General features: G+C 40.4%; 2 protein-coding genes across 3 annotated transcripts in view; both read left to right on the top strand.

The window, feature by feature from the left end:
* The first annotated feature begins 1,334 nt into the window (after positions 1–1,334).
* dthd1 (death domain containing 1) lies at positions 1,335–12,155 on the top strand. Of its 2 annotated transcripts, XM_026936682.3 has the most exons (10): positions 1,335–1,789; positions 1,907–2,531; positions 4,216–4,537; positions 4,650–4,829; positions 9,019–9,260; positions 9,488–9,646; positions 9,748–10,037; positions 10,929–11,167; positions 11,409–11,466; positions 11,536–12,155. In XM_026936682.3, the coding sequence occupies exons 1-10, from the start codon at positions 1,435–1,437 to the stop codon at positions 11,856–11,858; spliced, it is 2,793 nt and encodes a 930-aa protein (XP_026792483.3). In that variant the 5' UTR covers positions 1,335–1,434; the 3' UTR covers positions 11,859–12,155. The 2 variants fall into 2 exon arrangements, with proteins under 2 accessions (XP_026792483.3, XP_026792482.3); XM_026936681.3 differs by having other exon boundaries at positions 11,409–12,155.
* A 1,075-nt stretch (positions 12,156–13,230) lies between these two features.
* Positions 13,231–15,366, top strand: part of per1b (period circadian clock 1b) — a 32,970-nt gene continuing 30,834 nt past the window's right edge. The window contains exon 1 of the mRNA XM_026935919.3: positions 13,231–13,488. The gene's annotated coding sequence lies outside the window, so the exon portion shown is untranslated. The remainder of the gene's footprint in view (positions 13,489–15,366) is intronic.

The following is a 15,366-nucleotide window of genomic DNA, read 5'->3' as shown; positions in this document are numbered from 1 at the left end:
AACCAGTTAGTTCAGAAAAACATTTGTTTCCTACCTAGGCTCCTGTGTTTCTGTGCACTCATTAATCCTCCTTTGATAAGCTTCAAACCGTATAATTGGCACGAGTTAGTGCACTTATGGATTAAGTTTAAACAGATTTTGTGAAACGTGGTCATTTCAAATTAATGACTTGAAACAAAGCAATTCAAAAGAAATCCATAAATTAAGACAAATAAGGCTGGCTGTTCAATTAGGACAAAAGTAAACGTGCCATATAACAAGAGGAAGCTTTCCTTGAATTCTTCACAGCCAAAATTCATTTTGTATCTGTCCTGTCAGGTTTGGAAAATGGCCACATATTGATATCTTATTTAGGCCTTGATTAAGCGCAAAGCTTCAGCAGTGTTATATTATGGCAGGGAGAGGATTTAAAATTATACTTTTTGTACCACACACTATTGATTGTTGCAGTGCGAGAGTACCTTAGATGAAGGATTTAGACACAACTGTCAAAACTATAGCATTGATATCATGTTGACACTGTGTGTGTGTGTGTGTGTGTGTGTGTGTGTTGTCTACACAGGTGTAGGCATGGAAACATGCTTTAAATCACCCAGTTACAATCATGGCAGTCATTTCTCTTTTGGCACACCCTGTAAAATGACATAATAAGCTAACACATTTTCTGTAAGCACACAGGCATTTACACATGTTGGAATGTTAGCATGCTGATTTTCTCTGTGCTTATGAAATATTCACTGAACAGCTCTCAGCTTATGAAATGTGAGGCTACACATTTCCCCCATTATCTGCAGTTGAGCTTTAACAGATTTCTGTGGTAGCTCATTCCCAAAGTAATTGGCTCTCAGGCTGCAGATGCTGTGGGTGATTTTGTTCAGTACATTTGGACAGAGCATCTGAGAGCATCAGCGCAGGGAGAGAGAGAGAGAGAGAGGGAGAGAGAGAGAAGGCATAAAGTTAACATAAACATATATTTTTCATTCTATATATTAAATATATGTTCCTGCCTGTTTATAATGATTTCATTTGTATTTGTATATGAAAATGTTGATGCAGACAGAGAAAGAGAGACAGACAGATAGAGTGAGAGAGAGAGAGAGAGAGAGAGAGAGAAGGAAGAGTGAATGTCTGACGAAGGCTAAAAGGACTCTAATGTGCAGCCTGTCAGAGCAGAGGACATTCTTAGACACACACATTACTCTTTTTTAGGGTTCTCCGTTGCTAAGGGTCCTCTTTGTCTTCAGGCACACCCTCTTATTGCCATGGCCACCCGTTTTTACTACACCAAAACTGTAAATACTGCCAGATCTGAGAGGAGAGACAAAGACAGAAAAGGGAAAGGTAAAAAACAGAATCACAGGCAGTCAGGGGTATTTCTGTGGGCAATGGTCTTCTGAAAATAGACTTTGACAGGAATCAGTTGTCTGGTCTACAATGCTGGGGGCAAATCTTCATTTTGGATCATGTCCTGAGGACAAAATTTTGAACTCGCTGCAAGCTACGATCCAGAGACTGCAAGAACTATTACATTCAGAGCAAACTAGCAGCACAGAGGCACCTGGATCGGAGTTCACCCAAGCTTCTGTGCATCCTCTTGGACAAGGAGATTCAGCAAGGGCCCTTAAGAAAGTTTTCCATCTTTTTAAGGAGTGGAGTGTTCTACACACACAAAGAGTAGGCTCCTTGAGAGAAGCAATAAGGACAGCAGTACACACACTTATGGAGCGAGACAGGCACGCAAATCATGAGCACATGCTCCCAAAGAGAGATACTCAAGCAAAACAACTGGGTAAGTTGTGTTGGGGAAAGCAAGTCATTCTTGGCTTTTTGCATGCATTTTTATTTTGTTTATTTATATTCAGTGGCATGGCAACATAAAAGATTTTTGTGATCGATTTCCCTGCAGGAGCCTCCAGAGAAGGTAATTTTCACAAACAGGTCTATATCAGTGATCTCATTCAAAGTGTTTTGGGAGACGTGCACAGCATCGAGAAGATGCTGTTTTCGATCACAAGTAAATTTGACAGAGCGATCACCATCATCTCTGGAGCAAAACTGCAAAGTACAGAAGCCGAGACAACAAGGGACGAGATCATGATTCATGATCTCATGATTCATTCAAAGGACAGGCTAGTCCTTCCACAGATATTTTCTAAAGAGCAATGTGGCCCTCAAAATACTGACCCAGAATACACCTCAAATGTTTCACCCCTTTCAGACATTCAGAAATGTGTCTTTCAAAGCATCCCGAATACCCAAGCAGAGACCCATGCTGCATTTGGGAGAAAGACTAGCCCACATGAACTGTTTAATGAAAGCCCAATTGATCTTATAAGACCTGAAGAGGACAGCATTCTGTGTGAAGTGCTGAAGGGCCCGAGAAATGATGGCCATGGACGTCTGGGAGAGGATGTTGGAGAGATGAAGAAAGAACCCGTACAGGAGGATGAAAGACACAAGAAGGCAGAGAAGGCCGGCACAGTGGTTATGGATGAACGTATAAGCTGTACACACAAGTGTATTACAGTAGGGTAAGGTATCTTTTGGTGTTTTCCCTGCCTGAATGTACAAATGTGCCAAGCTGGAAACATCAGCTCGAGAGATTTCTATACATTTTCCGTGGTTTAATAATTTAGCAAATTCAGACACGTCTACCTCGACTGTACCTGTACCTGTCTCTGTCTCTAGTCTCAAATTCTAGGCTACAACACACTGTAATTACAACATCAGTGCATTAAGCACAAATATGAGCTCATACTAAACAGACTTAGTGGCACAGCAATAATTCCAATTTTCCAATTTGAACACCCAGTACATTCACATTTACATTTATTCATTTAGCAGATGCTTTTATCCGAAGCGACTTATAAATGAGGAAATACAAGCAAATCGATACATCAAGCAGAGAACAATACAAGTAGTGCTACATAAAAGATTTTTAATTGAGTGCTAGAGGAGCAAAGTGCACAGAGTAGATGTATACGAGCAGGTGTAAGAGCAAGTGTAAGTGTAGAAGCTTGGGATTCTGGATGACTAGTTTTCATTTCCCCAGCAGTAAATGTCTTGACTGTACATTTTAAAGATAAAAATTTTCAATAATCTTTTTTCGGAGTTGTTTCTAAATAAGTGTCTAATAAAATGTAGAAAGAAATAAGTATTTTGTTAGGTTATGTTCACACATAGGAAATGGTAATAAAAATGGTAAATGTGAAAAAAAATATATATATATATATACGCATTTCAGTTGCAAGAGGTGCTTGTATTTGTTTTTAATAACTCAAAGAAAAAGCAGGATGAGTATCTCTGTTTTGTAGGAGTGAAGTTATTAGTCCACCTTCTGGTATATACGATCTTCCAATGAGCACCTAAAAGCAGCATTAATCCACATTTGGAAAAACATCTAAAATGTCTATGTCCTTACGCAATTTGAAAAGCAATATTTCCAGTGGATCAAGAAATAAAATCATCAGGCAGTTTATTCTAGTCAGGGTTGTGGTGGATCCATAGGCTATCCTGGAAACATCATTTGCAAAGTGAGAGAGTGTGATGTTTCTCAGATGGAAGTCCAGAAATGGGCAACATGCACATGCAATTTAGAGTAGCCAGTCCACCTACTAGCATGTTTTGGGAGCTAGGTGGGAGCAAAGCAGAGAACTTGGAGGAAAGCTACACAAACACTGGGAGAACATGTGAAGCTCCACACAGAGACTACCCCAGGCTCAGGATCAAACTGAGGTCCCCAGAGCTGTGAGGCAGCAATACTACACACTGCACCCCTGCACCACTCACTCAGGCAATTTCCTCAATGACAACTGAATAGTCACTTGATCACTTGCCAAATTAATTTCACTCCCTCCACCTTCCCCAGCCAAGCAGTGGACCCCTTGCAAGTTCAGGTGCTGGGTCTTCAGCCCCACCTAACCCATGCATTAATCTGTACACTGCTATAGTCAGTAACTGTATACCTACAAAGTGCACCTATATGGTAGTTAACATAATAAAATGTCTACTATAACAATAGAAAAACACCCCATTTCATAGTCTTTACATCTAATGTGCAGTGTGCTTAGCAGACTACACAGGATGACTTTCATTTCATTCATTTATGTTTTTATATTTTTCTTGGTAGATATGATCATTTGCACATGCAGCATTTTAAATACATGTTCTGAAGTACAACACTTAGAATTAATCCAAACCCATTTTTCCTTACAGTTTAACAGATTCAGCAAGATCTTCCTCCAAAGTTCTGTGCTATATAACTGCCCCCCTGGAAGTCACAAAGGTCATCACATGTAAATCAGTGGACGGCCTCAGCTCTCTCATGGTGTCCGGGTCAGAGGAGCTGGTCAGCAGCGTGCTCAGACTTGAAAACCTCAGCAACATGAAGTGTCCCTTCCCACTTACTGTAGCTGTACCTTTTCAAGCTTGTTACCGCCTGAATTACCGTGAGGCTGTGGTGAAAGTGGTGGACCAAGAGCAGAGGATCAGTTATGTCACTCCGCTAGCCACTGAGGGCATCTATGGAGGCCGCAGGGTCTGTGATAGCAAATTGCATTGTTCAATTAATTAAATACATGCCATCAACATTGATTTACATCAGTGGATGTGCTTTGTGTGTTTAACATTAGGGCTATGTTTTCTCTCAGGGTACGTTCGCAGTGGTGAGGGTGTACACTCTTGGAGTATTCGCAGTCTTATCCCGTTTGCAGAGGGAGACATTCACAATCCCAAAAAGAGGTCTGTGTCTCAAACTGAGGGTGGACTCCAGGATATGCCTAGACTATCCACCTGGATCTTTCAGCACACCGGTGGTTGCCCAAGCAATGGTACTATCATAGTCATGGGCTAATCTATTTCCAGACCATTTAAATTTCTCATTTAATCATAGATCTATAGATCTGTCATTCATAGAGATAGATTCATTCATTTATACATTCATGCATACTGTATATACACTATATTGCCAAAAGTTTTGGGACATCTGCCTTTACATGCACATGAACTTTAATGACATCCCATTCTTAATCCATAGGGTTTAATATGGAGTTGGCCCACCCTTTGCAGCTATAACAGCTTCAATTCTTCTGGGAAGGCTTTCCACAGGGTTGAGGAGTGTGTTTATGGGAATTTTTGACCATTCTTCTAGAAGCGCATTTGTGAGATCAGGCACTGATGTTGGACGAGAAGGCCTGGCTCGCAGTCTCCGCTCTAATTCATCCCAAAGGTGTTCTATCGGTTCTATCTGGAAGTGACTGGAACACCTGAATTCAATGATTTGGAGGGGTGTCCCAATACTTTTGGCAGTATAGTGTATTAGAGACCTAGATCGCCAATAGAGCGTAATTCATTCATCCATTCATTCATCATCAGTAAGCATTTTATCCTGGTTGTGGTGGATCGGAAGCCTATCCCAGAAACACTGGGTGTGAGACAAAAATACACTATGGGTGGGACGCCAGTCTACAGCAGGGAACCACACACACACACATTCACACACTCATTCACCAGCATTAATGACAACATTGCTCCATAGACCTATATTCATTTTCAACTACTATTACCATTATTATTATTATTATTAATTTTATTAGGTCTTCTTTTTATATACGTAAGAACCAAAGGTATTTTTCATTTCTTCCACTTTTCGAGAAAACTGTGCTAAGTCCATAAATCATATCAAACGTCACAAATTTTTAGTTTCTTAACCCTCCGGTTATGTTAGTTTCTCAGTTTCTTAACCCTCCGGCAATGATGTTCCTGGGTCAGTTTGACCCGGGGCATGTTTAAATATTCAAAGGTGTCACAAACCAAAAAATCTCAATAAACATTATTTATATCTCATTATTAACTCCATTACTAACCATTTCAATCAATATTTAGTGCAATGGTGTTCTTTACCTTTCACAGATCATGGTTTAATGAGGATAATTCACGCGTTTTTCATAAAAAATGCATGTTAAAATTTTTTTTTAATGTACATTGGAAAGACTCACATATAAAATACAATAGTTTTACATGACATTGATTTTTTAAAATTTTATTTTACATTTTGAGAGTTCTTTTTATGGAGTGATGTAGATAAATTAACACGAGACACCTCTTCTGTTCAGGGTCAAATTGACCCGCTGAATTAAAATCAAGACAGATGAGTCATGAGGATTTGTATTGAAAGTAACCTTTATTTAAGCACTGTTTTTGAACCAGAAATGAACAAAATAACAAAACAACAAAATAAGATTAGCAATATGAACAAGTATGTATGTGTCTGTGAGTCTCCACAGCACACAAGTGACATGTCATCACATTGTGATAGTAAACACTACGCAATGTTTAGAACCAGAAATACACAAAAATGAATAGGTGGAAATGAACAAGGTGCATGTGTGTGCATCTATACAGCACATGAGGAACATGTCATCACAGTGTGCTTTGTGCAAATGAATTTTGCACATTTCACACAGGTCATGCTCATCTTGACATCATCAGATGGCTTGCAGACCTGGCACCTCTTCCTATTCCTTTTTCCCCCAGCAGCAACCTAGAAATAAGAGGACGATGATTACTCTTTTTTTGCTGATCCCAAGACACACACAACATGCTCTCACACAGACAAGCACGCACGCACACATGCGCGCACACACACACACACACTTACTTACCTCATATACTGGTGCACTAGGTGAAGTCCTCTCTTGGATCTCCCTCTCTGTAGCTGCAGCGGCTGGGGTCCTTGGTATGTGCTGCCTCCGTTGTATATGCGGTACCACAAGTGCCTTCCCCAGCTCCTCGAGGAAGATGCGCCTCTTGTACAGCTTTAACACATTTCACTCAGGAAAGATCTCCGTCCAAATGACGAATGCGTTGTAGGCTGATACATCAATCATGTTGTAAAAGTTGACCAGCAGCCAGCGCGCAGTCATTCGCTTGGTGCTGTAGGAACATGTGACTTTGTCCAAGTTGTCCACCCCCTCCTTTGGTGGCATTGTAGTCTAGAATCATACTTGGTTTCTGGTCCTCTCGTGTGCTGATTTCAGCATTTTTGTGCAAAGTGCTCATGAGCACAACATTTTTCCCCTTTTTAGGGCAGTAAGACACTAGGGCTGTCGTGTCTGTGAAGGCAAACATGGAAGACTGAGGGGCCCTGTTCTTGGTTACCAGCAGCTCAACAGGGAGTTCAGCCCTGTTTTTTCGGACCGTTCCGACCATCGTGAGCTTTCTCTTTAGAAGCTCCTGACCCAAGTTGTAGCTTGTGAAAAAATTGTCACAGGTTATGTTGTGCCCCCTGAGACCATGTGCCATATCAAGCACGACCCTCGTACCCTGATTCTTCTCTTGGGCTCCTCCAACCGGCTTTCCAGGGTAAACCTGCATGTTCAATGCATAGCTGGTTTTTGCATCACATGCTGCCCAGATTTTTATGCCGTATTTAGCTGGTTTGGAAGGCATATATTGCCTAAATGGGCAGCATCCTCTGAATGCCACTAGCCTTTCATCCACTGTGACATTAGAGCCTGGGTTATAGAGTAGTGGAAGTTGCTCTACCCACTTGTCCCACACTGTCCTAATAGCTGCCAGCTTGTCTCTCTCCCGTCTGACAGCCCTTGTCTCTCGATTATCAAATCGGATTACTCTGGAGAAAATATGAAAAGTCTCCAGAGACATTGTGGCACGAAATATAGCCCTGCCTGTCTCTGCATCCCACAGACTGGCTGTTGAGTCATCATTTGACTTATAGACCCCAGCCAGGATGAGGACCCCCAAATATGCATGTAAATGCATATTATGCAGCTCCTTCCACTTCTCACTGAAAACATGCCTTCCTTCTAAATTAGTCATTTCAAGAATGATTTTCTGTATTGAGCTGGGCATGACCAGCTCAAAAGCTGACTTGATGTCTGTCACATGAGTCACTGCCATCCTAGTGGGCCCTGGCACTGTCTTTATTATGTTTTCTGCAGACAGTTTTGCCTGATGTGTATTTGGGAATGAAGACTGTATTTCACCATTTTTTGATGTGAATGTCTTGCTTGGAGGAATTAGAATAGCAGTTTCCTCATTTGGTTCATAATCAGAATCATCAGATTCAGAATTGACCTCAAGATGGTCTTCATCTTCAGACACATCCTCCTCTATTTCACTGTCATGATCAAGGATGGGTTTCAGAGGTCTGTCATCTGTTTACTTCTGCTGCTCATTTTGTAAAGCTCTGACAGAGAGTATATCATATGTTGCTGCAGCGTGTAATGTTGGTAGGACTCCCTTGCAGAGAAGCTTTATATGTTTTGCCCCTCCCCCGCTGAGTGTCCAGTGTGGGTGGAGTTTGCCCACGGGAACAGAAAAGGTTCCCGTCAAAAGTCATAACGACACCTGCATTCTCGCACTTTACAGATGAGGTCAACAGAATAGGGAGGGGGTGTGGGTGTGTGTGTGTGTGTGTGTGTGTGTGTAAATATGTGAAATGAACCATTTTCATTTTATATGTAGATTACACTTATTAAGCTAAGCAGAAGAAGTTTCGTACTGAAAAAAATACTTTTAACTATTATTTTTAGATTTTTTAACTTTAAAATGGGTCAATTTGACCCGCAACATAACCGAAGGGTATTGTCTTTTTCCCAGTGCAACCTAGTTGCCTTACTCGCTTACCTGAATTTAAACAAATAGATTATGCTAGCACTAATGTAGCTGGCTGATGTTTGGAGAGAATATTGACTAGATAACCCAGCTAGTCATCCAACTTAGCTTAAGCAACACTAGACAATAAATGCACAAGTTAAAGGCAGTTGTACTTGTATCATGTAAAGCAATGAAATACACATGACATGTAAATTATTAGCGTTATCATTATATTCTGTCCATAGATAATCATTCATCATAGAGCACAGTTTGGGAATACCTGTATGGCAGCTTATTGGTTTCACATTGCTCTGTGTAGAATGACAACATCAACTGTTCATTGTTTCTAATAATATATCAATTTTTTAAAACCCTATTTTGTCCCTTTTTACTCCTCAGGTGCAGCCTGTAGATGCTATGCTCTTGTCTTCATTGAAGTGCAGAAATGATTCCTGCCACTCCATCCTCACCACTAGCCCTCTACTGTATCTGAATCACCCGTTAACTGTGAGCCCTCTACGACCTTTGACCCTAACACTGCCCTGTCCTCCTAAACCTAAAAAAACAGGAGAGGAGAAGAGCTGCACTTACTCTGATAGCACAACTCTCATGCCTGAAACCATCTCATCCCACCGGGTCAGGTAGAAACCTTTTCCTTTGTTTGACTGCAAAGCAATATTTTACTATATATAACATAAAGTGGAATAAGAAGGTGGAAATTATTTACAACTTAAACATATTGAAATTTCTTAGATGATAACAGCATAAGGAATCTTTTATAAATATGATTTATTTTATAGTTATCACTGTATTTTTTATAAACCCTACAGTTCTGTATTTATGTGTGTGTACTTTCTTTCCAAATCAGGGTTTTAAGTGCATCAGTGAAGGCATCCAGAAAGCTGACTAAAGAGCAGCTGGTTGTCCTGGGCTGGAAAGATGAGCACTGGAATGTTCTGGATAAAGTCACTGTGAGGAACTTGCAGAATGACCTTGTTTCTTTTGAGGTCTTGCAGAACTATGAGAGGTACCTACTGAGTGTTATGGGGAAATATATTTACAGTTCACTGAGAGGTTCTCTGTTTCTGGTTTACATTTGTGCTGATGGATTCATCGTCTTTTCTCTAGGCTGATAGTACTTCGTCTGCTCTCTTCAGTAAAACCTTCTTGCTTGATGCTCTTTGCTGAGGAGCTGCAGGAGTCAGTGAGGACCTGTACAGTATCCATAGCCATCCACAAAAGTCAGAAGGACCCCAGCAGTGTGGTTCTGGCTATCCTGCCCAGTAGAGACCTGAGCTGGGGACTGGCTGAGCTCCATGCTCAGGCTTACTGTGGATCTCCAGAGCAATCTGCTGAGATATTGTTGAGGGAGGGAGAGCAGCTGCTGCTAAAGTTCAGCGGCAATATTACCAGCACAGGTACCTAAAGAGTCACGTATAATCAAAGGGGTTGCATTGGAGCTGTATGGTAGAGTGCAGACTGTGCTCACATTATGGAAATGTTATGTCCTCGACAATCAGCTTTCCCAAAACGTCCCTCATTGTTCTGGTTAAAATACTGAATTACACCACTACTCTCACAAAAAATGTCTAATAAGTACGAAATAAAACATGACAGGACTCGCTGTTATAGATAAACAATCATATACGGCCTGATATGAAGTGTAGTGCTGTTACCACCCCAAATTTGATTATTTTTATAATAACAGAATGCCCCAAAATGTTTTATAGCACAACAATTTGGCAACAATTTTTTATTTGTTAAAGATTGACATATCATACCTTTTATACCTATATATAGTTATGTTTAATGTTGTGGAACATCCATGAAACAAGTTAGTTCCTGTTAACTATTACATAATACAGCTATAAACAGGTGTTATCTCACAAGTCTCTGTTTATTTAGCATTTTCTCTCTCTTGAAAAAATGTAGCTTGTCATGTTAGAGAGAAACCACAGGACCCTCTGTCCTGAAGAATTTCCAGTGTCAGAAAACTTAAAGTTAAAGCTTTACCTCTGACTGGTACAAAGCCCTGACACTTGATGCTTCTTTTAAAAATGCTAAATAAATATCTCTTCACAGAAGGTTTTAACATATCAGTGATTACCGATTAATTATTGGCGATTAAATATTGCCGATTAAATATTGTTGATTTTTTTGTGGTTATCCGATTATTTTGAACATGTAAACATACTCAGTGACAGCATTTTCCAAGCCCCTCATGGTAATGTAACATTAGTGTGAAGTGCATATACAGTACAGTTTAGGTTCTTGTTTGGATTTGCGTGAACATGTACTTGTTTGTGCAGGTGACCAGTGCACAGAGCCTCACACACTCACATTCCACAATCAGAGGAGGAATTGGCTCTGTCTGCAGCTGAAAGAACTGGACCCGTTTGGAAACTACAGCTCACCTTATTACAAAGGCACGGCTTTACTTTTCCAAATCCCTAAAGATCAGCTGGTATGGAGGGAAGACAAAGCAGTTATATCAGAAGACTATTGCTTAGGACAACCGGGCTGTAAGCTGTCACTCACTCTTCCAAAGGTGAAATAATACAAACAAGCTTAGGTTCAGATAAAATTGTAACGCTTATAACATGTTTAAATCATTTTTACTTCCATAAAGCCATATCGAAAACTCTTGTGATTTATTTGATCTAATCTGGTGTGCTGCTTCTACTGCTTTCCTTGACCCAATTGTAGGATACCAGGACAATTTTACTCTAGCTCAAAGGGATCCCAAAGAACATGTTATAACAAGGATTTGTTATTGTCTTATTTTTCAGACTGTGAAAACTCTATCTCGACCAATCAGTGCAAAATTCTTGCAGCATGATCAGACAGGTAAGAAGGAATATTCAAATCCACCCTCTCTACGAATTTTTATTCACCTTTATCCTCTTCTTCTGCCAGACCCACTCTGTGATGAGCTGCTAGCCTGGCTTTGTTGCGAGCTGTCCGAAGAAGATGCTTCCCTGCTGGTCATGTGCCTTCGCCTGCGCCGTTCATCTGTCCAGCTGGCCCGACTCCGAGCTCCAAACAGCCTCGCGCTGCAGATTTTCCACATCCTGACCACATGGAGACAAGCCCTGCCTTCCCTCACACCAAAATGTCCTTTGCTTGCCCACTGTCTGATTCGCATCGGCAGGCCAGAGCTTGCCGCAGAGCTGCTGAGAAAAGGTCCAGCTGTGGACAGGAGTGAGAGGAGATGTGCAGAAACACACATTACAATGTAATGGCCCTACATTACTTGAGGTTAAGGGGAACACATAAAGTATAAAGTGTAAGTATGTTTAGATATGAGCTCTAGATCTGAAAGATTAAGTTTATTCTGTTAATTCTCAGTTGGAGAGTCATTGAGCATTACAGAAATAGATACAACAGGTTTGTAAGAAGGATATCTGAATATGGGTTTGCGTTGCTGTGAGAGAAATAAAAGTACTGATCAAATTTCAATTCAATTCAATTCAATTCAACAAGCTTTAGTGGCATAACCATATACATGTACAGTATTTCCAAAGCATTACAGGAAAGAGAAGAACTGTTATTAACAAATATTAGTTATAACAAATTAAATTTATGATTTTTTAATTTAAATTTATATGATTTAATTTTAATTAAATCAAATTAAAAACACATTACCACAGACCTATTACCCTGTTTTATTACAAAAAAGATGAAGTTGCACTATCAGACCAGCAGATGGCAGTGTTGTAACGTTAATAAGATATTTTCAAACGTTCAGACTCGAGCTTACACTTTACTATCAAATTAATAACGTGCCATGGCTCACTGTAATAAGACTATGTACTGTATGATTATAAGCTCTAAATTAAATCATATTTATTTCATTATTATCATTATTATATCATAAATAAAGTGCATGAACCGTTTAGACAGATAGAGGAGTTCATCGAGTTCACCAATGCGCATGCTCATCTCTGCACTCCGCCGTCCGCGTGACTTGGTGTGTTTTTGGCCGAGTCTGTGACGTCACCATCTACGTCCCACTGAGGCACGAGGAACTGTGGATGCACAGGCGATTGAAAACTTACCGTAATATTTCGATAACACAGATTTAAGAAGTCAAACAGGAGTAGCAAAAAGCGGTTGTCGGGTTGGAAATGTCGAAATGTGACATTTCAACCTATGTAAATGACTGTGTTAATTTAAATAGTTATGCGAAAGCTGGATAAATTCTTTAGTATTCATATCACTTTAAATAGCATCAACATTAGCTGAGGTTCACCACTATATATTATGATAACATCATACGTGAGCGACATTCCACCTTTAGAATGGCTATTCCTGTTTCAGAAAGAAAGCATTAATGATACACAACACGTTGGGATTTTAAGAAACGTGTTGTGGCTCTTTGTGACTCGGTATATAGGCGCAGTTCTTATGTTATACGCGTATATTAGGTTTACATCGGCCACTAGCCAGCCTCAAACATCGCGCCGGTTACGTCTGCTTTGGAGCAGGCATACTGCAACGTGACAGCTGGGACCCGTGCGGCAGGCTCCTCCTCCACCAGCCAATCAGCGCCCACCTTGGCGTGAATAGGCTGGATTTGGGAGCGCAGGCAGCCAATGGGAATCGCGTATGTGATCAGCTTGCAGTGGGACGCTCAGGAACGTGTACTACTGCGTGTCTGGTGTGGCACAGGGAAGCGAAAAGTGTGCCACACAATAAGCACTTAGCTGCGACCTTGAAGCAACGTGAAAAACAACTTAAACCAAGTACAGGTTGGAAATCGAGTAGTCCCGACTTTTTAGGGCTCAGTGGAAACAGTGGAGACTGGCAGTAAGAGAAATGATATGAGAACGTCTTTTTGTCCGGAGACACCACTGCAAGGCTGGAGAGGTAAGGCCAATGATTTTAATATGGTGATCATGATATCTAGTGCCTCATAGTGATGCAACGTTTCATGCTGTCGAAAAGCTTAATACGCTGGGATTGTCGTTTTACTGGAGATCAACATGTGTTCATGTATATGTATGAGAGGCACTGAAATTTCTGCTTCTGTGTGCCTGAGATGCTACAACGACTATTTAGACATGGTTACTGTTTTGCTGATGTTATGTATACATATTTATGTCACACTTCACACACGAGGCTAGTTTGAGAATACTTCCTAAAGCAGATCGTTGTCAAAACATGAAAGGTAGCACAGATCCTCCCAGCCAGCCAAGCCTGCTGAGTAAAACAGCTTAGACCAGCAGAATGCTTACAGCCCATGCCAGCTCCACCTGCAGCACACCAGCCCTAACAACTTCCTGTAAATTACACCCCTCACACAGCAATGCACAACAAAAGCCAAGTTTGGTATAAATGTTTAATATGACACCAGCTGGGTTTTATATCTCATACATGTGTTGTTATGTGCAAATGACTATCAGATGACAAATTCCTTGAAGCTGGATTTTATTCTACAACCATTTTATCTCAGCAGGATTAGCCTGTGAGTCAACTTTCATTTTTCTGGTTGTTTAAAGCAGCTGTATGTAAGATTTTGAAATTTTGCTCCAATGCTGGATAAATTGCGTACAACATTAAATGGTAATTTGGAACCAAAAAACTTGTTGGCGACAGAAAAATCAGTGATGAAACCACGTCTAATTAATATTAACTGTCAAAATTAAAGACAAAAATGTTTAATTTAAGATATGATTGCATGATATTTACAGCTATGGAATATAAGACTGAGGCTGGTATATTTATTATTCATTGCACAGGGGACTCAGCAATGTGAGTCCCTCAGGTTTAGTGTGTAAGGCCTTGAAATGTCCCTCAGATCAAAGATTCAGGATACAGGCAACTGTGAGGCAGGGCATCCTTTGACCCACAGAGATGTGTGAGAACAAATGGGACGTTTCCCATACTTACGCTGTGTTTGTGCTGGCTCGTAAGTGGTAATATGCAGCTTGTAATGACATCGTTTCTCACCTCGGCATGTTCGACAGGCACAGTAAAAAAAAAAAACAACACATGGACGTCACTAAGAAAGTGCGTCTTTCCTTTGCTCTGTCAGAACATACGATATAAAGTTAATAAAAATCTATATTAACTGCACTTTTACAGTTACAGGCCTGAGTGGCTATTGATTCTGTTCTACTGTAGTGAACTTGAAACATTCATGCAACATTTTGGACTGAAATTGCAGCACAGTAACAACAACGAGTAGAGTTAGGAAGTCAGCAAGAAGCTACAGTAGCTAGCTATGTCACTCCGTAAACAGTGAAAGAACTGGTAGTTGAAAAGTCTACCCCAAGTTGATGAGTTGAAATTTCAAGTTGGGGGGCGTTTTCTGTGTTTTTTACTGGTTGGAGGTGGAGAATGACAGCTTGCAACCTCGCCTCAAGTGCAGTATTTAATTAATTAACAATGAATTACGAAGGCAGGTTTACAGGAGACAGCTAAGTTTATCAGGAAAAACCTGCTGTGAACATGTATGGAATTGTCGCTGTGAGTTGGCTGTAAACGTAACACATCACGCACAAACAAGGCGAAGGCATGCAATGAGAGGCGCACTAAATGTACTCCAGCGGTACCTAAATGAACACTGACTTTTGCTTACAAAAAGCTTATATTATTCTATTCCCAATAGTATTTTATCGACATTATTTTCTACAACCATTACTAGCCTTTGCTTGATAAATTGCTATATTTGATTGTTGTATCGTGTACAATGAATTGTAACCTATATTAGATTTATTATATTTGTTTATATTTTGGGAAATT

The sequence above is a fragment of the Pangasianodon hypophthalmus genome, chromosome 4 (assembly GCF_027358585.1).
Source record: "Pangasianodon hypophthalmus isolate fPanHyp1 chromosome 4, fPanHyp1.pri, whole genome shotgun sequence".
In the NCBI taxonomy this organism is placed as follows: domain Eukaryota; kingdom Metazoa; phylum Chordata; class Actinopteri; order Siluriformes; family Pangasiidae; genus Pangasianodon; species Pangasianodon hypophthalmus.
This window is presented reverse-complemented; position numbering and strand designations above follow the sequence as displayed.

Excerpts from the sequence above, each read along its gene's own strand:
- dthd1 (XM_026936681.3), top strand. The coding sequence starts at position 1,435 with ATGCTGGGGGCAAATCTTCATTTTGGATCATGTCCTGAGGACAAAATT. Across the intron at positions 4,538-4,649 it reads GCATCTATGGAGGCCGCAGG|GGTACGTTCGCAGTGGTGAG; the intron begins GTCTGTGATAGC and ends GTTTTCTCTCAG. Across the intron at positions 9,261-9,487 it reads ATCTCATCCCACCGGGTCAG|GGTTTTAAGTGCATCAGTGA; the intron begins GTAGAAACCTTT and ends TTTCCAAATCAG.